The sequence below is a fragment of the Sceloporus occidentalis genome, unplaced genomic scaffold, assembly GCF_023333645.1.
Source record: "Sceloporus occidentalis isolate IW3139 unplaced genomic scaffold, rSceOcc1.0.p SCAF_1, whole genome shotgun sequence".
NCBI classification, from domain to species: domain Eukaryota; kingdom Metazoa; phylum Chordata; class Lepidosauria; order Squamata; family Phrynosomatidae; genus Sceloporus; species Sceloporus occidentalis.
The window spans coordinates 130,277,965-130,299,561 of record NW_028316981.1 but is presented as its reverse complement, the minus strand read 5'-3'; the positions used below and the strand labels follow the sequence as shown (position 1 = coordinate 130,299,561).

Here is a 21,597-nt window from a genome sequence, read left to right as displayed (position 1 = left end):
CTTTCATAAAACATTACAGGCTGGACACTAGGGCCAAACAGGATGCAGCCTTTGAGAGGGCAGTGTTGGTTTCTGGATTGCATTGATTGCACTGCTTTCTGATGTTCTGAATTTGTTCCAATTTATGCAAATGCTCTGCTTGTTACATACCTATGTAAGTGTCTGATCAACTACTGTTTCCAACCCGATGGTTTAGTGGGTTTTATGTGACATAGTGCTCATGCTTCAGGTCTGCATGACTATTTGAATTTCCATTGGCCACATTGGCTTGTGTTGCACTTCTGTGTCATGTTTGTAACAAAGGACTGACACTCATTTCTTGGGTTCAAGGTTTTTATTGTGTATAATAAATACTCCTTGTTTGAACCTAGCTTTGGTCTCAGGACACTCCCTCCGCCGCTTACCTAAGCTTGTCAGTCTACACCCATTTGTATGATTCGCAGAGACCACAAAGAAGGACAGGTTGCTTACCTGTAACGGTATTTCTTCGAGTGGTCATCTGCGAAGACATACAAATCCCACCCGGCCTCCCCTCAGTGTCCCGCTCTTTGTGGCTCTTTCCATATCGCCTATTTGGCGGAAAAATTGCGGAACTAGGGAAAGAGTGGGAATGCAGGGGCCTTATAACGGGTGGGCGGAGCTACCGCCAAAAAGTTTCTATATGTTGCAAAGTGTACTTTGCCCAGTGATTCCAGAAGTTTCCAAATAGCACTGCGCAGGCGCAGTAAACCCATTTGTATGTATTCGCAGATGACCACTCGAAGAAATACCGTTACAGGTAAGCAACCTGTCCATATCCATATTCTCTACTCTGTTGCTGTTTGGGAGTGTATTTGAAGTTTTATCTTATTGGCAGTTGCCACCAAGACAAATTTCTATATATTGTACAAGTTTAAGTATCTTGATGATACCTATGAAAATCAATTCCTTCTCATTAGGCAATGGCAGCTGCTCATCAAAAGCAGCAATTAAGACATGTCTATGAAGACCCAATGTTAATTAAATTAGACTCAAGTTAGAATAGAGAGCTCCTTCAAATATTTTGGTTTTCTTTTTCATTATTATTGTTTGAAAAAAAACCCACTGCCTCCTCCCCAAGGCCTTTAACTAACAGAGATTACACTGTAAATATGCTTATGGAACATTGAAACAGAAAATTAGCTGAAAAGGTTATTATAAGTAAGAATCAGCAGCAACCAGCAGGGAAGCACTAAATACCCATTCCCTTCACTGCTCAACCTTGCTAAAAATGCCACCTCATCAGGGGTGCTTTTCACTTAAAGAACACATGAGTTTCTAGTTTCCCAAAATCATGCAGAAGGGAGCCTATGAGACAAAGAATCTGTGTACAGTTGCATACAGCATAAATATTGTACCTATTCCCAATCTTAAAAACCCAGTAGCTGTGTAACAACCTCCCCTCCTCCAAAAGTCGTAAAATTGCACTCTCTTGAATACACTGTATAAAGGTGTGATCTAAAACATAAGATCCAGTGTGCTGAATCAGATCAATGGCCATTCTAGTCAGACTCATTCTCAGGTACTAGAGGAAACATACAGCTGTCAGGACTAGTATCTTATTGAAATCCCGTTAAAACTATCCAAGTTGGCTGTCATCATTGCAGCTTGTGACAGCAGATTCCAAAGTTTAACTTTATATGTGAAATACTTCCCTTTTACTTCCTGAATCTTCTGTCATTCGACTTCATTGGACAACTCTGATTTCTAGTATTATGACAAAGAAAAACATTTCCCACCTATCATTTTCTCCACACCATGCCAAAGTTAATACAACATGCCCCATATCCCTTTTACTTTTTCAAAGCAGGCTTCAAGCATAGCCAAAGTGACCAAGAGGTCCTCCTTTTCCAGGATATGTCCTCCATTTCAGCTTTCTTTCCAGGAGGAATTCCAAAATGTCCTCCGTTTTGAACATGACTAAGAAGCATGGGAATTATATTTATATGGGTTTTTAGCTTTTATTTTGTAATGCCCTACATTTATGGTCTCTTGTCCCCCTTTGCAGTTATGACATCTGGTCACTCTAAACATAACCTTTCCTCAGAGATGACTTTGAGCATTTCAGTTATCCTTTTCCATGTCCATGCGGTGACCAGAAGCGTACACAGTATCTCAAGGGCAGTTTACTTAAACTTATTAAAGGGCATTATGATGTTGGCATTCATTTATTTTATTCCCAACATTCCCACACTAAGTTGACTATCTGCATGAAGCGATCCTCCACAATGCCAAGATCTCTTTCTTAATGATCATCAGCTCAGATCTCATCACCAAATATGAGATTTCTGTGGCCAATGTACATCACATTACGCTTGTTTACATTGATCTGCATCCATCATTTTAAAGCCTGTCCCCCCATTTAAGAGTTCCTTTTTGAATTTCTTGCTATCCCTTTCTATATTAACTAACGCTAAACAATTTAGTATCATCAGCAAACATAGCCACTGTTATTTCTGGGGAGGAAGGAGGACACTGACAATCTCCCAATTTCTACTGATCATTTTCAAGAGTCACTTCCCAGGAAATATTAAGTGTTTATTCAAGAATGTATATGGACACATACTGAAAAGCACATACAAATTAGGTCATATGAAAAAGTTACTTGGATTAACAGCCCAGTAACCTTTACTTTGCTCACTTACTGCAAAATCCTGTGCATGTTTACTCAGAAGTAAACTGTGCTCAATTAGGTTCACTTCCAGAGACACATGATTAGGATTGTAGCCCTTTTATGCTACATTGATCTTGCACTTAATCATGGATTTGTGAGGAAGAGCATTTACTTCAACCCATTAAGCTTTCTGTTAAGGGAAATTATTTCTAGGGTCTGTTTAACCATTTACTCAGCACATCCATGTGCAAAAGCCTGATACAGCTGAGAATTAGACTTACGTGGCTCATTATTTTTGGCCAACAGCAAACCACTGTTAAGATTTTGCTTTATCCTTTAAAATGACACAGTAAGGCATAAAAGGAGAAGTAGAATGGATGCAAGGATCATTAGAGAACAGAGTATAAACACAGGAGCGCATGATGGGTAAGGACTCTATTCCTCCTGGGTTTGAGAGGCATATATTGTTATTACTTTGGTTTCCCATGTACAACACAGTAGACCTTCCCAGCATCTCTTGAGGCCTTCATGGACTGCCTAGAACTTAAAAGTTAAAACAGAATTAAAGGAATATGCAGCTTTAAGACACGAATGCTCCTATGTCAAAGACTGAGAAGAGAATGTAGCCATTTGTATCTTTATTAGCAGTCAGATAATTTGTTCTATAAACCCAATTCTTAACAGCGGCCATAGTAGCTGCAAACAGGCAGTAACAAGCAAGGTTGACAAATGGAAAACATAGAAGAGCTTCTTTCACTCCATCTTGGTTTGGAAGCTTAAAAATAATTAAAGAAATGTGCATGGCAGCAGGCTTTTCCTATTGTACACTGTGCTATCAGCAGGGTGCAAAAGATGTACAATAGCTTCACAGAGGTTACACTATAGGATTATGCTGAATATATTGCCTTGCCTTTAGGTGTATTGCAAAAACCAATCACGAAAGAAGGCAGTCTTTACAGTGTGCAGAGAAAAGACACTTTTTGACAGTCTAGTTCAGAGATGGTACTAAAAGACAAACTGTGGAAAGTAACACATTTTGTTTTCACATGCCTTGATTAAACTGCATTCTGGTTCAGCAAAGATGCATCCAGAATCTGTTAGTCAAGATTTGGATTAAACAGTTTTTCTTAAACACACTGAGAGCCTTTCTCCTTTATTGGATGGGTGGGTGGGGAGGTTGGCACTTAATGGATGCAGCTCAAAACCACGGGCAACGTTCACAGAGATTCTGATGGGGCAAAATGTGCAATCACTTGCTATGTATAGCATATACATCTTCCTTCAAGTTAGTGCTTGCCTTGTGAGGATACTACATTTTTTGAGCTCAGTATTTTGCATTTAAGAAGGACTATTCTAAGCAATAGCAAGGTCTATTGCTTGCTATTACCTTTACTAAGTTGGGAAGGTACTGTGGAATGTATAGTTCCAGCTATTGTACAAATTTTAGTCTTAAACATTTAACAGGATTTTTCAGTTTTGTGGTCCCACACTATTTAAACTCAGAGCTACAAGAGAATTCAGTTAGGTCCTCTTTGTCACAAGTGGCAAAGACTAGAAGGATTCACTCCTCTCCTTTGATCCTACCACTGTGCTGAGCAATAGTTTTAAATTTTTAAATCCATTTGGCAGCTGAGTGTCACATTACATACTCACTCTGGTTTTCTCTGGTTTGGGTAGAGAAAATTTAGTGTCTAGAAAAGCCAATATGTAAATTCCCTTCCCCCATAACCAGATTGTGGGGATGGCTGATAAGCCTAGAAAGGGATGCAGCAGTGTGTTAATAAATGAGTTTGTGGCATCACCCAGTCATTTTCATAAAGAGGCAACGTCTAGCTAAAAAAATCAGAGGGGAAGAATAAAAAGAAAAAAGCTCCCGCTATTAAAATTTCAAAGAAATAAAAACATTGGAAAGGCAGTTATGAATCTGAATAAAACTGCTATAAATAGCCACTTTAAAAGCTACTTGCTATTTTATAACAGCATAATAACTATTACATCAGCAGATAATAGCTTTGACTGTAAACCTATCTCAAGGCTTATCTTTTCAGCTTTGACTGTTGTTTAAAATAGGCAATTGCACTAGGCTCTTACTAGGAATAATGAAGTAATTTTAAAAAGCTAGATTTATGAATTCTGCAATACTTATACAGAATTACAGCAAAAGCTCTGAAATAAGAAAAATAGCTCAAAACACAACTGTTTACTAGAGGTAGAATCTTCCCAAGAACCTCAGGGTGATGGAACAAGACTAGGTCTCCCCACATATCTTTTTAAGGCCAATAGGATTAAAGAAAGAATGCCCTACTAAGTAGCAGCGACTAGGTTCCATGAAGGAAAACCCATAGTGTCAACAGACTGATATCACATAAAATGCCAATGCATGTAATACATTTACATCACTTCCATCTTAATTCATCGTTATTTACTGTAATCCTGAGTCTCACAAACAAATTGTCTCTGCCAAAATATGCATAAAGAAGAATAAATTCCAAAATATTGCTAGAAAAGTGGTATAATGCATAGCAGAACATTTGTACTCTCGAACATGTATATATGGATGCCTTTGTTCTCCTTAAAACTAGCAACTAATATCCAACATAAACCTGAAAATGCTTGAAAGCAAAGAAGACATCAAAAAATTCCAATGCCATCCACATTTTAAGCATTCTGTTACATTCTGTTACCATTTGAAGAATCTTGAACAAAGCTCAGGCTCATAAAAATGACAGCAATGGATTAAGCATGGTCACTTTTTCTCTAGTGTTCACCATTTACAGTAAAACCACTGTGAGCCTATGCCACAGTATTGCTTACTGTATATTGAATATCATCTAAAAGGGATTAATTAACACTTGTAAACTAGAATCTCAACAGTGAACAGTGTCCTTGTTCCAGATTTACATACCTATGAAGTCAACATGAGAAAGAAAGGTAGTTAAGTTGTATAGTGTGCATTTTTGCATAAACTGATGAACCTTTTGCATAAACTGAGAAACCTCCAGGACTGGTTGTCCTTTAATAAGGACTGGAATACATTTAAGTCTACTTACTTGGGAAGTAAATATGCATGGGAAATGTTACCCCCCTATACCAGTGATAAATGGAATGAAATACAGTGGACCCTTGTTATACGCTGGGGTTTGGTTCCAAGATCCCCCGTGTATAACAAAATCCGTGTATGCTCAAGTCCCATTACATATAATGACATAGCAAAATGGTGTCCCTTATAAAAAATGGAAAATCAAGGTAAATTTATACTTTTTTGGAACATTTTCAATCCGTGTATGCTTAAATCCGCGTATAAAAAATCCGTGTATAAGAAGGGCCGACTGTATATATATTTGTGTCTTTGTAGGCATGGCCCTTATTAAAAGCCTCATTTATGCTTAGCATCTGAAGGAGACAGCCAGTATCAACATCACTAGCTGTTCCCAGTTGATCAGTCTGATAAATATACCATACTTGGCTCGGTTCTTACAATCAGAAATGTGAATTAAAATTATCATTCCACACTTAAGGCACTTAAACCCTGTCTTTTTGTGCCAATATGGTTGCAAAGCTGGTATAATGTTGCTGAAGTTCAGCATTCCATTTCCACAATTACTAGCATATCTCTACCTTGGTGAGGCAATGCTTAAATTATGGCTGTTGATTCAGATTGGTTAACTAATAATCTCTAGTCACACTTTTGGAATGGGCTATTTATACCACAATAGAATGTCTCCCCCTCCCCCTTTTTTTCTTTCAGTGAGGGCATTTGGAAGCTCTTAAGATCTTCGAATCTATACTGTATACCACTTAATTCAATCTATACCAATGAAGTCTGTGGCAGCAATTGGCTCATTTTGCAAAATGCCTGTTAGTGAAGATGTAATGAAGCCATTTATTTATAACCTGCCCAATACTGAGCACTCAGGACACTTAACTTAAGGTGCAAACACTCCCATCACAACATTAAAAAAATAGTTTCCCCCCTAGAATAACTTGCTGCAATAATCTGGCTTGTTAAGAATAGGTTCCATGAAAAGTCTGTGATAACAAGTAATTAGTTATTATGAAGCGTTAGGAAGATGGATTGTATAGCTTCTATGCTTTTGAAGTAGCATCCACAGTGATAGCATGTCCTTGAAAGTCCCGTCTCCCTACTACACTTCAGACATTACATTATGAAAGGAGTGCGCTTGAGGTACTTTCTCTAATAGCAAAAACCACTTTCAGATGTCAGCTATTGGCATTGATGCTAGAAGGGAAAACAGTGGACTGAAAAGCTAGGGAATGGTTGTGCAGAAGAAGCCAAGAAGAAAGCAGGGCTTGGAAAAACAATCCAAACAAGAGATATGAAGTGGTGTAAAAAGATGTGTGCTCAGGCAAGGGGCTTAAAAGCTGGAGAAGAACTGGAAATAAATATGTTATCAGAGTTCCTATCTGCATGAGTCAACTCTTAAGGGCAAGATTATACCAAGTGTATTTTTTCTTCTTTCATTCCAGTACCAAAATCGGGAGAGTATGCCTAACACAATGCTTCTGTCAACTGACTTGTTAAGAAGATAATAGGAGTCTGGACACAGAATACTAAAGGGAAAAGTTGTGACCAAACGAAGCAGAGATGACTTCACTGTCAAAATCACAATGATTACGACTAGAAAACCTCTGGACCAGATTGTGTTGCAGAGACCTCCTTGGAGGAAGCGGCATAGCCAGCACCAAATTTTGTGTTCTCTGCCTCTCTCTCAATGATAGCTCTGCCTTTCTGAATAGCTGTTCTACTGGGGAAGGCAAGCAGCAACAGGAGCTTGCACGTGTTTATTTTACCTTACCCATATTATCCATGGGCATAGTGCAGCAACCTTCAGTAGACACAGATTATCAAAAATGGCACCTTCAATTTTTTTAACAAAAGTGTAGTTGGAATAAACATTACACAAAGTGATTCTATTTAAAAATTTAGAAATATCCTCAGATTTTAGAACATGAGCTATATAATCATCTTGGGGAAAATACGTGACACTGTTGCCATCATATGCCTATGTTATTCATCCATACAAATGAGCAGAAAATATTGACCTGACAGCAAACTGGAGAGTAGATGCTAAGTCCCACACAGAGAGAGGATCTGATGGAGGGTAGTGGGAATTTTATGAGTGGAACACTGGCATCATAAGAGCAAGTGCTGAGAAGAAAATAATCACAGTGCAAAGGTTAGACAGTTTCACTTCCAAGCAGGCATAAAATGATAGTCTCAAACAGGGATAAAGTTCTGTATGCCATCTTCATGTAACATTGAAGAGATACTGCAGTGGAAAGCAGGATGAAAGCCCCATTTTCATTTCAACTGAAAGAAGAAATAGTAATGACCATTTTGTTAGGCTAACCATTCTGCATCAGAGAGTACAACTGCGTAACTGACAAGAAAGCATTCCATGAATTTGTTCGTACTTTCAGGATTACATACCTTGATTTTGGGCCATGTGTGAACATAAAGTGCCACCAGAAGCAAATCTCAATAGACTATACTTAATCTTACACATTCAGTGTAGCAAGAAGCAAAGAAGTCCCTCAACTTTCTTTTGTTCTACCTACGCAAGATTGGAACCTAGTAAACTACAAATGGAGAGGTCGAACTTTCTAATTTCTGCTACAACTCTGGAACCATTTCAAGTCATACTATTGCTGCCCAAATTTGCATGGCTGCCATCAAATTAGTCTAATAGTAGATGACATGACAGAAAAAAGCTTTGAATATCTATGAGATTCAGAATGGTTCCCAAGCTTACAAAAGGGCATTGCACATACCAGCAATGTAGGAAAAGAAAACACACACTTTCATCCAAATAGGTTGAGTACCTATATGCCTAAAGTATTTGTGAAGCTTACTTCAACTTAACAAGCACAGTAAGCCTCTAAATTCATCCCCACTGAAGTTACTCTTCTGTGACACATCAGTTTGCTTAACAAGAGCAAAAGGCTACCACAGTCATCATTCAGATAAATTTATAACAGACTATAATGCCTATTTGCATCTTGACCCAACAGCCCCATTAGCTGGTTCAGAAATTTAGATACTTGGATCACATGGTATCACTCCCTAACAACCAGACCCATTACAAAGCTTCCCCCCAAAATAACAATATACTATGGCACTGTTTCTTCATGCACATTTTCTTCTTCTCTTCTGTTTGAGGAAACCAGATGGCAGAATGACAAAAAGAAACTAATCATCCATTGTAATATTGCGGAAGAGATAAGCCATGGACTCCCCGTTGTGGATTCGGCGGATGGCTTCAGACAGAATCAAACTAATATCCACAGTCTTTATCTTAGGACACTGCAGTTTCTGGACTTCATGAGGAACTGTATTGGTGACCACCACCTAGCAAGGCATGGAAAAGAAAACATATTAGAACACATGGCTAAAGCATCTATTTGGAGTAAACCCACAAGGGACAGAACTTGGCTTAAAAAATTCCAAAGGACACCAGATTCAGTGTGTTCAGATTTTATAACATAGAAAAACATAATAGCCAGATTTTCAAACTGCTTAATGTATTACTATTTGATAATTCTTTACATACAGGGGTTGTGATCATTATTTCACAAGTACAAAATCAATTAACAGTGAAAAACCTTGTAGATGTAATTAGAAAAGTTAGAAAGGAGATCTAACCGATGATGCCTTGTGAAAAGCCCTTCTCATTGCAGGCTAGGGAGTACATATGACCAAAGCTGCCTTCCAGTTAAAAACAAGAACTTTAATAAGCATGAGCTCCTCAAAATGCACATGCAAAAAATAAAAGGCAAATAAAAGGTCAAGGTAAAGGTAGTCCCTTGACATGAATGTTTAGTTGAAACTGACTGTGGGCAGCAGAACTCATCTCCATTTTTAAGCAAGTATTGTCCGAGGACTATCCTGGTGGTCATGTGCCCAGCATGATTGTTACTTTCTTCCTCTTAGAAGTGGTACCTATCTATCTACTTGCATTTGCATGCTTTTGAACTGCTAGGTTAGCAGAAACTGGGACTAGTGATAGAAGCTCACCCCATCATGCAGCACTTGGGCCTTGAACTGCCAACCTTCCATTCTTCAGAATTGACATCTTAACCACTAAGCCACCACATCCCAAATACTTAATAAATAAATTAACAAAGGCAAATACTTAATAAATAATAGTGTGGAGGGTTCAAAGGCATACAGTGAGAACAGAGGCTTTCCATCATTGTTTTGTATCAAGGGTGAGCAACCTCTAGCCCTCCAGATGGTGGACCACAGCCTCCTATCAACCCTAAACAAAATATACAAGCTCAGGATTGATGCAAATTTCAGTACAACCTCTGGAGGACCTCTACTACTTCAAATACTTGTACAACCGTTCAAGTGTCTCAAAACTAGAACACCATAATAAACAAGACAAGATCTTAGACACAGACGATTTATTCCTTCTTCAAAGCATTTGACATCCAGTAAGATTCAGACAACCTGTTTCTCCCCAATAAGCACTATAGGGCTGATACAGGCGGCCCTTTTGCACCATCTTCAGAGTGTGACGTTTATATGCCATGCGTCCTGAAGCTACTCAGAAGCTGCCCAGCCATTTACACAGGGGCAGCTGCCTAACACTCCAGTGGTGCAGCATTCACACACCGCATGCCACTGGAGCATCATGAAACCAGCTTTCAGCCGCAGTGTGGGGAAAAAGGAGCAGGTCCAGAAAAAGAAGCATCAATGTGTGGCTGCTGTGGCCCCAATCCACTTTCGGGAGGGGCGGCTTCAAGCTGCCCCTCCTGGCTGTCTATTTCAGCCCCTCAAAGGAAAATTCACTAGCACTGAGCTAGAGGAAACAGCAGTTAAATAACAACTCCCAATAGCCACTTACTTGGGGAGATGGAAGCATCAATTTACCTTAAAAGAATAGTCAGGAGAGTCACCTATATCTGGCCTTCTCCAAGAATCAAGGTCAAAATAGCAGCTATTTCACTTTTGAAAGGGCTAAAATTCCTAAGATAACCCTCAGCTATGCAGTTTCCTAGGGTATTTGACTCCAGGAGACAACACTGAATGCAACACTGTATAAAAACATTAATCTGCAGCTCTGGGTTTAGTTTTTAACATTTCAAAGGACAAAAGACAGAATAGACCACCAATGCTACCACTGTTGTGCTCTGTGGCACAGGTACAATCCTGTAGCTGTGAGTGCCCACTCTGTTGCTTCCTCCTTTCACCAGGACTCACACCAAAAGAAGAAGTTCAGAAGACACCACAGCACCACATTCCTCTCAGTGCAGGAAAATGTTATGGTCAGAAGAGCGAGATTATCAAAACAGGTCTTTGGCACAGCAAAGCCTCTCTATGGAGTTCGATCATGGCCAATTTGCTTGGGTAACATCAGTCATGAGTAACTTAACTCTCACTGATTTCAATGGGTCTACTCTGAGTATGATTAAACCTGGATCTAACTCATAGTCTGGAAATACAAAGTGTTGAACTATGACAGTATCGAGAATAAATTGTGCTCAATGTGAAGAGAGGTGGGCAGATGTATGTGTGTGTTGTGTGCCTTCAAGTTGGTTCCAACCTATGGTGACCCTAAGGCAAACTTAGCATGATGTTTTCTTCATAAGATTTGTTCAAAGGAGGGGATGGGTTGAGGGTTCGGACTATATATTTTAATCTTGTAAGCCGTCCCGATTGCATTTTGTAGAGAGGTGGGATATAAATAATTTTTATTATTATTATTATTATTATTATTATTATTATTAAATCACTCAGTAGATTTCATAGCCGAGCAGGACTCAAATCCTGTTCCTCAGAGCCATACTCCAACATTCAAACCACTATGCCACATGTCATAGAAGTTTATCACATGGGAGGAATTTCTCTTAATTTTGAATGAAAAGAAAGTAGGGCCAGAATGCATTCATGTGAATTTGCTAGTTCAGCGAATTTATGTGAATTTGAACTGTATTCGAACTGACTTCCCATTGCCCGAAAATAGCTTGCCATTGCCCAAAATTGCGTGTGGTAGTCTATTACACAATAACATGAAACCCCATGATTGCGTTCAGACTGATTTCTCATTGCCCGGAATTGCATGTGGTAGTCTGTCACGCAACAGCGTTAAACCCCATGATTGCGTTCGGATTGCCATTGGATTATACTTCCAATTTCCCTTGTCTGATAAACTCCAAAGTTGCAAAATGGATTTTCTTAAAAATAAAATAAAATAAACCCCAGGGGATCTCCTTTTTGGAAGGTTTTGTTTCATTATTTTTTAGAGTGACAAATACATGGTATTGCTCTCCAGTCTCAGAAAAATTGTTTATGCCAAAGGAACCTTCCCTCTGGTACAAGCATTTGCTATGAGAAGGACAGAAAGAGGCAGATGCCAACAGAAACCAAACTGATATTGTTCTCTGTTTACTTTATGAATGCCAGCACTAATCCTGTAGCCAATACCCGGATAGGTTTGCATACAAAATGTGAAATTTTAGAACAAGAAGAACACATCACTCTCTATTGGAGGGATAATGAAAGATTAATCTCTATAATCTATAGGGACCTGCCTCATCAATTGATGACTCTTCAATCAAACGTGGAGCATCTGCAGACAAGAGCCCATGAGTGGCCATAACAAAGATCTTGTAAGCCCCACGCTCTTTCAGGATTTCTGCAGCTGCCACAAAGCTTTCCACATCATCAATTATGTCATCCTGAAAAGCAAAGGAAATCCCAATTAAATGCTAGAAGTTACTAAAAAAATTAGAACTACTCCGTTGCTTCACAGGTCTTAACTATGTCTAAATTTAGAATTATCTGAAGATATTTCAATGTCTATTTAGTGTTATGGATGAAAATGTTTGGTATATTGCCAATGCATATTTTTTTGCAGCAGCTATGTGTATCAGAAGTTTATGAAATTATCACCAAAAAACTGCTACATTGAATTAATATAGACCTGAAGCAAATATTTCCACCAAAGGTGTCTGAAAGAGATTTTAGAAAACAAGCAATAATAATAACAACAATAATAATAAATTTATTTATAGCCTGCCTCTCCCAAAGGATCGAGGCGGGTTACAATCACAAAATACATTAATAACAGTATCAATACAATATATATAATTTAAAACAATACAATCCACTTAAACTCCCATTTTAACTAACCAACAACAATTATAAAATACAATTAAAATAATAAATGATAAATTATAAAAACTCACAATTTAAAAACATGAAGCAAACCATACAAATGTTATGGGACGGTCAGTCAGGGAAGGCCTGCCGGAAGAGATCCATCTTGACAGCCTACTTAAAGGCATTAAGAGTTGTAATAAGACGGATCTCCTCCGGCAGGTCATTCCAAAGGTTTAGAGCAGCAAATGAGAAGGTCCTCTGGGTAATCACAGCCAATCTGATTTTCCTAGGCTGCAGTAGATTTTCCCCAGAGGTCCTGAGTGTGTGAGGTGGATTGCCCTTTCGCAAGTAGCCTGGACCCAAACCATGAAGGGCTTTAAAGGTTATTACCAACACCTTGTACTGTGCTGGGAAACTGATTGGCAGCCAATGTACAGATTTTAAGAATGGTGTTATGTGATCACCTCTAGATTTGCCGGCGACTAGTCTGGCTGCCATATTTTGAACCAATTGAAGTTTCTGAACTAGGTACAAGGATAGCCCCATGTAGCAAGAAAAATACTTTATTGTGATAGACCTCACCATCCATCACATTTTGGATGACTCAGATTCGCAGATGGAACTGCCGGCTCTGATCCCGTGCCAGGAGGACCACGCCCATACTTGCTGCTCGACGACACTCGTGCCCCTACTCGTGGAAAGGGACTATTTTTATGACAATGAAATGGACAGGTATTACATGTCCGTTGATCAAGATGTGATTTGTTGTTGCTTTGGTCACCATAGGTTAACCACCAGACCACCAGCCGCATCAGCAGCTTCCTCCTCGGTACCGCTGTCTCACCCAACAGCAGTGGCAGCCACTCAGACAGCCCATTTCAGGGATAGGTCTCCAACCCCAATACTTCTTCAACAGGAGGCCCAGTCAGACAAGGAAGAATCTCATCGGGGTGGTTCTCACTCTTCTCGTGCTGGTTCTGTCTCATCTGATGTTGTTGGTACCAGCTCCACTCAGGAGCTTTACCAACTGGGCTCCGCTTCTCCCACTGACGACATCCATTCCTTTGCAGATCATGTTATCAAGATGGGCAATGCTCTTGAGTTGGAAGTCACCTGCACGAACGACAATGCTGCAGATGCAATAGAGAGATGCATTCATGGGAAAGTCCCCACCCAAGCCTCCATTCTTTTCTTGCCTTCTCTGCACCGGATAGTGAGGGGCTCTTGGGATACCCCAGCGTCTGCTGCCTCATCGACCAAGAAGATTGAGTTCTTATATAGGATTTTGCCCTGTCGTTCTTCATGGCTTTTCTCCCATCCAAAGCAGAATTCGGCCATTGTCAAAGGATCTCAACAATTCTTCACCCCTAAAACGTCTACCTCCCTCACGGACAAAGAGGCCAAGAAAATTGATGCATTGGCCAAGAAGGCTTATGCTGCTTCAGTTCTGGGACTCAAAGTGGCCAATGCCTGCATGGGGGCCTAGGTACAATATTTGGTGGAGCATGTCTCCCCCATCATTCCCGACGTTCCAGACAACGTACGAAACCTGCTTACAGAGCTGAGGGATGAAGCCCTGGACATTGGGGAATGGCTTAATAACCTCTGCCCACCATTCTGTTGACTGCTTGGCCAAGTCCATGGCAGCTTCGATTGCACTCAGACGTCACTCCCGGCTGCATGCGTCGGACTTGAATCCCAATGCCAAGATGGCAATTGAGGACATGCCCTTTGATGATGCTGGCTTGTTCTATAAGGAGACGGATGAACGTTTAAACTACAAGTACCGCATTAAGGCAGCTGCGAAAAAACATGGTATGTTTGCTCCATCCCAACCGTCCTACCGCAAGCATTTGTTTTTTTTATGAACTTTATTTCTTAAAAACCCAAGTTACATTATAAAAACCAAACATCACAATTATACATTAACTACCCAAGACAGCAGTACATATAATGACAATACATATACGTATAGCATTCTTACAATTATTTATCCATTACTCCTACCCATTCCTGTACCCTCCCCCGTATGTACAAATAAAAACAATAGACAGAAATCATATACATCATGACATACTCCACAATCACAGACGTACACAAATAAAATTTTCTTCCTGGAGTCTACTACTTGCTACCTTGAGCTAAGATTACTTTTTCTTCTTGCTAATTCAGAATACCATATTAAATTCCCATTACACAACTTTGCTGACATCTTAATTATAACCCAAAAAGTCCATATATTTATTCTTAGGACCGTCTGCGACTTCCAAAACCATGCATTTTAACAAAAATAAGAAGAGCATTACATCATGTAAAAATTCCAAAACTTTTCTCTGTCTTCCTTGGTTGTCCTTTAAAGGATAAAATAAAGAAACAAGGAAGTATTAATATTTGAGAAACTAAAGATTAAATTTCTAGTATATATAACAGCATCTATATCCAGTATATATCAATCAACTGCGCATTTGATTTGCTTTTCTTTATCCAAAAAACTAATGAATGGTTTCCAAATTTCTTTACAGGTTTCCCAAGCAAGGCCTCTTATCAAGCAGGTAAGTTTGTCCATTTCTGAAAAGTCTAACACTTTTAACAACCACTTATTATAATCAATGTTATCTTTGTTTTTTCAGTTCCCAGCGTAGAGCAACCTTGGCGCTGAAGTCAAATAAAATATGAGCTTTCCAAAAATTTTCTCATCTGATACCATACCCGATAAATAAAATTCTGGTTGCATGGGGAAGTTGTAATTTAGAATTTGTTGTATTCACATATGAATCTGTTTCCAGTATTTATTCGTGTATTGACAGTTCCATATATGAAAGAAAGAACCGGGAGCTTTGTTACATTTCCAGCAATTTGGATTTAAGTTAGTATAAATTTTTGCTAATTTTAATGAAGTTAAATACCATCAAAATTGCATCTAGTAGTAATTTTCTCTGAGGGTGTAACTAGCAGTATGTTTTATCCTTATTTTCCAGTTTTTTTCCCATTGGGTTAAAGGAATATTATGTTGAATATCCTGAGTCCATTTATCATGGCTTTTTAAATATGTTCTTCCTCCATCTCTAAGGATAACAAAATCTTATACAGCCTAGCTATTTTACTAGGTTTTTTTGAAAATAAAATACCATCCATATCTGAACCTTTTAAATCAAGACCAATAATATTTTTATCTTCTATAAATCTCTCTTTAATTTGTCTATAAGTGAACCAACTAATCAAATATCCCTCCTTTAGAAGCTCTTCATGAGTTTTTAAATTCAAGTTTTTTGTTGTATTATCGATATTCAAAAGTTGTCTGTAATTAATGCATTTCCCAGGAGTGAATTCTTGATTTTTATGAAATGCTTCATTTATTGAAGCCCATATAGAAATTTTATTATAGAATCTTGGCTGGTACCGTTGCCATGTTTTAATTAAAGCCTTCAAAATACAATGGTTTTGAAAGTCCTTATTAGCTTTTAATTTTCCATAAAATATGCATGCCACCCAAAGATATTGTTATATACTTCCAAATTGATTAAGCTTTTGTTTTCTAAATTGCACCAATCAATAATCCACTCAAAGCAACAAGCATGAAAGTAAATTTTAAAATTTGGAACCGCCAGGCCACCTTGTTCAGAAGAATCCTGCATATCTTTCATTCTCATTCTAGCTTTTTCGCCTCCCCAAATGAATCTGCTAATATCACTTTGCCATATCCTGAAGGGTTTTTCATTAGTTAGGATTGGAATATTTTGAAAAAGGAACATTATCCTAGGCAAAATGTTCATTTTTATAGTAGAGATTCTACCCAGCCAAGAAAGTCCGACCTTGTTCCATTTCTCCATATCTTTTTTGATGGATTTCCATGTTTTTTCATAATTATTTTTGAAGAGATCAACATTTTTACCGTAATGTCAATACCCAAATATCTGATCTTTTTCTTGATTTGATATGATGTCTTTAATTTCAATTCGGCTTGTTCCTTATTTGTCATATTCATTACCAACATACAAGTTTTATCTTTATTTATTTTCAACCCTGAAACCAAGCCAAATTGTTCAAGAGTATCATTAAGACGTTGAATATCATTTAATGGATTTGACAATGAGACGACTAAGTCATCTGCATATGCTCTCAGCTTAAAGTGATCTTTTTTTACTTTAACTCCTGTGATTTTTATGTCCTCTCTTATCATATTATTAAGAATTTCCAGGGTTATTATAAAAAGTAAGGGTGATAAAGGACAGCCCTGTCTAGTGCCTTTCAAGATGTTAATATCATGTGTTTTTTCACCACTTATTATTAGCTTTGTTGTTTGTGGTTGGTATATTTTATTTATCCAATTTTGGAATTTATTCCCCATGTTCATTTTTTTAATTATCACTTTCATGAATGTCCAATTGACGCTGTCAAAAGCCTTTTGAAAGTCTATGAAAATTAAAGCCAGTTTTTTATCTACCGCAAGCATTTGTGACAGACGTCAATGGTATGGACAGGGTCAATGCCCATTCCAGCAGGACCGTTCATACCAGCATCAACAACACCAAAGACAACGCTACACTGCTCAATCCTCCCCTTCTTCTGCTGGGCACCACCAGCCCCCTGCTCAGTACCAGAAAAATTACCACAAACATGACACCGACCAGGGGAAGAAGAGATCCTGAAGGGTTGCCGTGCACTTCATCCCTTCTCTCCATCTCTTTCTGGACATTTTATGGCCCTTCTATAACACCTGGGCCTCTATAACTTCCGATTCCTGGGTTCTTGACATCATCTGCAGGGGTTATGCCCTCGAATTCTAAGAGCTCCCTCCAACTGGAGCTGTCATCTCCACCCTTCCCTCAGACACCCTTCTCGACGAAGTATGCAAGCTTTTGGAAAAGGGTGCCATTTCACCCATGAAACCCTCACAGGCTCCCACTTGTTTTTTCTCCAGATACTTTACAGTTCCGAATACTAATGGTGGGCTTAGACCCATTCTAGATCTCCGACCCCCAAATGTTTATTTGACCTACTGTCATTTCTATATGGTAACTCTCGCTTCTGTTTTGCCCTTGTTGCACCAGGGCCTGTGGTTTGTGATGGTCGATTAGAAGGACGCTTATTTCCACGTCTCGATTCGAGAGAGTCATTGCAGATTTTTGGCGTTCGCCGTCGGCACTGACATGTATCAATACAATGTCCTTCCCTTTGGTCTTGCCGCGGCTCTGAGAGCCTACACCAAGTGCATGGCTCCAGTGGTGGCCTATCTACATCAAAGAGGAATCAGGGTCTTCCCGTACCTAGACGACTGTCTCTTTGCTGCTCCCTCCAAGGACAAGCTCCAGAAAGAGGTTGGGTTCGCCCTATCTCTCCTTGCCTCCCTGGACCTGGTGGTGAACTTGGACAAGTCTCATCTCACCTCGTCCAGACAAATCAGGGTTGTCGGTACCATCCTCGACTCCGAAAGCTGCCATCACAAAAGGCAGCCATCACAAAAATCATCTACCTACCAACAAATCATCTACCAACAGATCGGTTTTGGTCACTCTCTGCAACCATTTGAGTCTGCCTTTCTCACAGGAGGATAAGGGCTCGTGATGTCCAGGTTGACCTAGGACACATGGCTTCCATGACCTTCGTCACACCTTGGGCAAGACTTCGGTTTCAACCTCTACAGGCCTGGTTCCTGTTGGTCTTCGACCCCCAGACAACCCCCTCCCAATCACATGGCTCACAGTACTGAGACCGTTCGCCCATTTGCTCTGATGGTGGTTCGAATCCCAGAATGTCTGTGTCGGCATGCCTTTTTTGCTGTCTCAGCCCAAGATCACGCTGACCACGGACATGTCCTTGGAAGGATGGGGAGCTCACACCACGAGCCTCATCATCAAGGACAGGTGGTCTTAGGATGAACGGAGTCTCCACATCAATGCCCTCGAGATGCTTGCTGTGGCTTTTGAAATGGAACTTCTGGACAAGGTGGTGCTCCTGTTGACTGACAACACCTGTTATGTACTACCTCAACAAGTGAGGCGGCACCAAATCCCCAACCTTTGTGGAGATCACCCTTCGCATCTGGGAATGGTGAATACCGAGACATCTTCCTCCAAGCAGTTCACTTGCCGGGAGAAGACAAGGACCTTGCAGACCAGCTCAGCAGATCCTCCACCACATGGCACGAGTAGATGCACCACCCCGAGACTGTGACCGACCTCTTCCGCCAGTGGGAAACGCCACAGATTGACCTGTTCGCAACCAAGAACAGGCACTGTGCCCAGTTCTGTTCCCGGTGGCAGGGACATGGCTCTCTCAGAGACGCATTCCTCTTCGCCTGGTCAAGGGAAATTCTTTATGCCTTCCCTCGATTCCCGCTCTTCACCAAAGTGGTGTCAAAGATGATAATGGACTGCTCAGACACGATCCTGATCACACCTTGGTGGCTGAGACAACCGTGGTTCCCATCTTTGCTCCATCTGTGTCAGAGAGAATTCCTCCAGCTTGAGCTCCGTCCTGACCTGCTCACACTTCAGAACGGTCGGGTTTGACATCCAGACATTCACAATCTGCCTCTGGTGGCCTGGAGGCTCCATCCCTAGAGTCGCTCCCTGTCTTGGTACGGATGGTATTCCTGGCTGCCCAGAAACCTGCCACAAAGAAATCTTATGCTTCCAAATGGAAGAAGTTTGTGGACTTTCTCTCTGCGAGAGATCTTTTTCCATCCCGAGTGTCAACGTCATCGGTGCTGGAGTTCCTGATGTCACTTCTGGATTTGGGGCTGTGTCTCACTTCCATCAAGTGTTATCTTTCTGCCATCTGCTCCCACTACCAATTTGATGGCAGGCCTTCTTTTTGCAGGGCCCCCCTTGTGAAGTGTTTCCTGAAGGGTTGCAACAACCTCCATCCACCAGTCTCCATACCAACACCTGCCTGGAGCTTGGATGCTGTGCTGTCTTGTCTCCAATCCAAATTTGCCTTTGAACCCATGGCCACTACTGACTTAAGGCTATTGACTTGGAAGACAGCCTTTCTTGTGGCCATCACCTCCACTCGCTATGTGGTTGAGCTCTCTGCCTTATGGAGGGATTAGCCTTTCCTTTGGTTTCATAAGGATAAGGTTCCGTACCGACGTTACCTTTTTTGCCAAAGGTGGTGTCTGCTTTCCATTTGTGTCAGGACACTGTACTGCCAACCCTGGTTTTGAACCCGACCACTGATACCGAACGCCGTTTGCACACCTTGGGCATTTGGAGGGCCTTGGCCTTCTATTTGGACAGAACTATGGGTTCGAGCCATTCCAAAAGACTGTTCAATGCTATTCGGAACAAAAAAAGGGACTGCCTGTGACTGCGCAGAGGTTTTCAAAATGGGTGGTTGGTACCATCCACCTCTGCTATGAACTGTTGGGTAGACTTCTCCCTGCCAGGGTTTGGTCCCATGCAACTAGGGCGGTAGCAACATCCTCCGCTTTCTTGACTGGGGTGCCCTTGGAGGATGTCTGCCAAGCTGCTGTTTGATCCCAGCCTCTGACCTTTATCAAACACTACAGGCTGGATACTAAGGTCAAACAGGATGCAGCTTTTGGGAGGACAGTGTTGATTTCAGGTTTACATTGATTTGTTTGCACTACATTCCTTTTGATAATTGTTTCTGTTGTGTCCCAAGTCATATATGCCTTGAAACTTGACTCTTGATGTTTGACAACAACACCCTGATCAGTGCCTTTGGGCTTGTTTGCAATCACTATTGTTCAAATTGGCATGATTTCTTATATGCCTTATTACTTTAATGAATTGCATTGCGCTTGTTGTTGATACTAAAGTGCCTGATTACTAAGGTTCAGAATGCTTCAAACAGTTTTGGTTCAATAAACATAACTTTGTTTGAACCTCACTTGGTGTCATGACACTCCCTCCACCACTGACCTAAGCTTGTCAGTCTAATCCATTCGTATGATTCGTAGAGACCACAAAGCAGGAGGACAGGTTACTCACCTGTAATGATATTTTTTCGAGTGGTCATCTGCGAATACATACAAATCCCACCCATCCTCCCCTCAGTGTCCTGCTCATTGTTGTTCCGTTCTGCTGTCGCTTTTACGTGGCATAAAATTTTGGAACTCGGGAAAGAGCAGGAATGCAGGGGATTTATATAGGGTGGGCGGAGCTACCACCAGAAAGTTGCAAAGTGAACTTTGCCCAGTGATTCTAGAAGTTTCTGAGTTGAACTGCGCAGGCGCAGTAGAATCCATTTGTACGTACAGTATTCGCAGATGACAACCCGAAGAAACACCATTACAAGTGAGTAACCTGTCCTTCTCCCAAAGATAGGTGTGAAATGAAGTGTCCTGTACTCCCTGCAGCAGTTAGCTGCAGAACACATCTAAGATCTCCAAGATAACTCATTATATAGATGGCAATATTTCAAAATCTGAAATCCAAAACACTTCTGGTCTCAAGCATTTCAGCAAAGGAATACTCAACCTGTATAGTCTTCATATGCAGCATAGGGGTATCCATTCAAAAATGAAAAGCAAGTCATGTCAGGACATTTTCATGCTGAGGGAAGCCAGGCAAGTAGACTGAGCATCATGCACTGCTGTGTCACAAGATGCTATCAGTCATGGGGAGCACTGAGGAACTTACACAGACTGTAGCACTTTTGCCACTTGGTTGGGAGGCTGTAAAATATTAAAACTACATAGTTGGTCTTTGCTGGACTTGCAATCAGATTGAAGAGCAGTCCAAAAACCCCTCACCTGTCTCTCACAATGTGCTCATAGAGAATTCACTAAAACAAAGGCATGCATATGTACGTATGTTTGGTAAGCATAAGATGTCTAGTTTGCATGTTAAAAGGATCAGTCCTTAAA

At 40.4% G+C, this 21,597-nt stretch overlaps 1 protein-coding gene across 7 annotated transcripts in view; it reads right to left on the bottom strand.

The window, feature by feature from the left end:
- Positions 1 to 3,253: 3,253 nt before the first annotated feature.
- LOC149322144 (phosphoribosyl pyrophosphate synthase-associated protein 1) overlaps positions 3,254 to 21,597 on the bottom strand; it is a 76,934-nt gene continuing 58,590 nt past the window's right edge. For 6 of the 7 annotated variants that reach the window (XM_089535324.1, XM_089535296.1, XM_089535276.1 and 3 more), the window contains 2 exons: positions 12,191 to 12,337; positions 3,254 to 9,002 (listed from right to left, as the gene is read on the bottom strand). In XM_089535324.1, the coding sequence (XP_089391450.1) occupies positions 8,844 to 9,002; positions 12,191 to 12,337 (306 nt within the window). In that variant the 3' untranslated portion in view covers positions 3,254 to 8,843. Of the gene's footprint in view, positions 9,003 to 12,190; positions 12,338 to 14,596; positions 15,113 to 21,597 lie in introns of those variants that run through there. The other variant, XM_089535315.1, reaches the window with a different exon arrangement.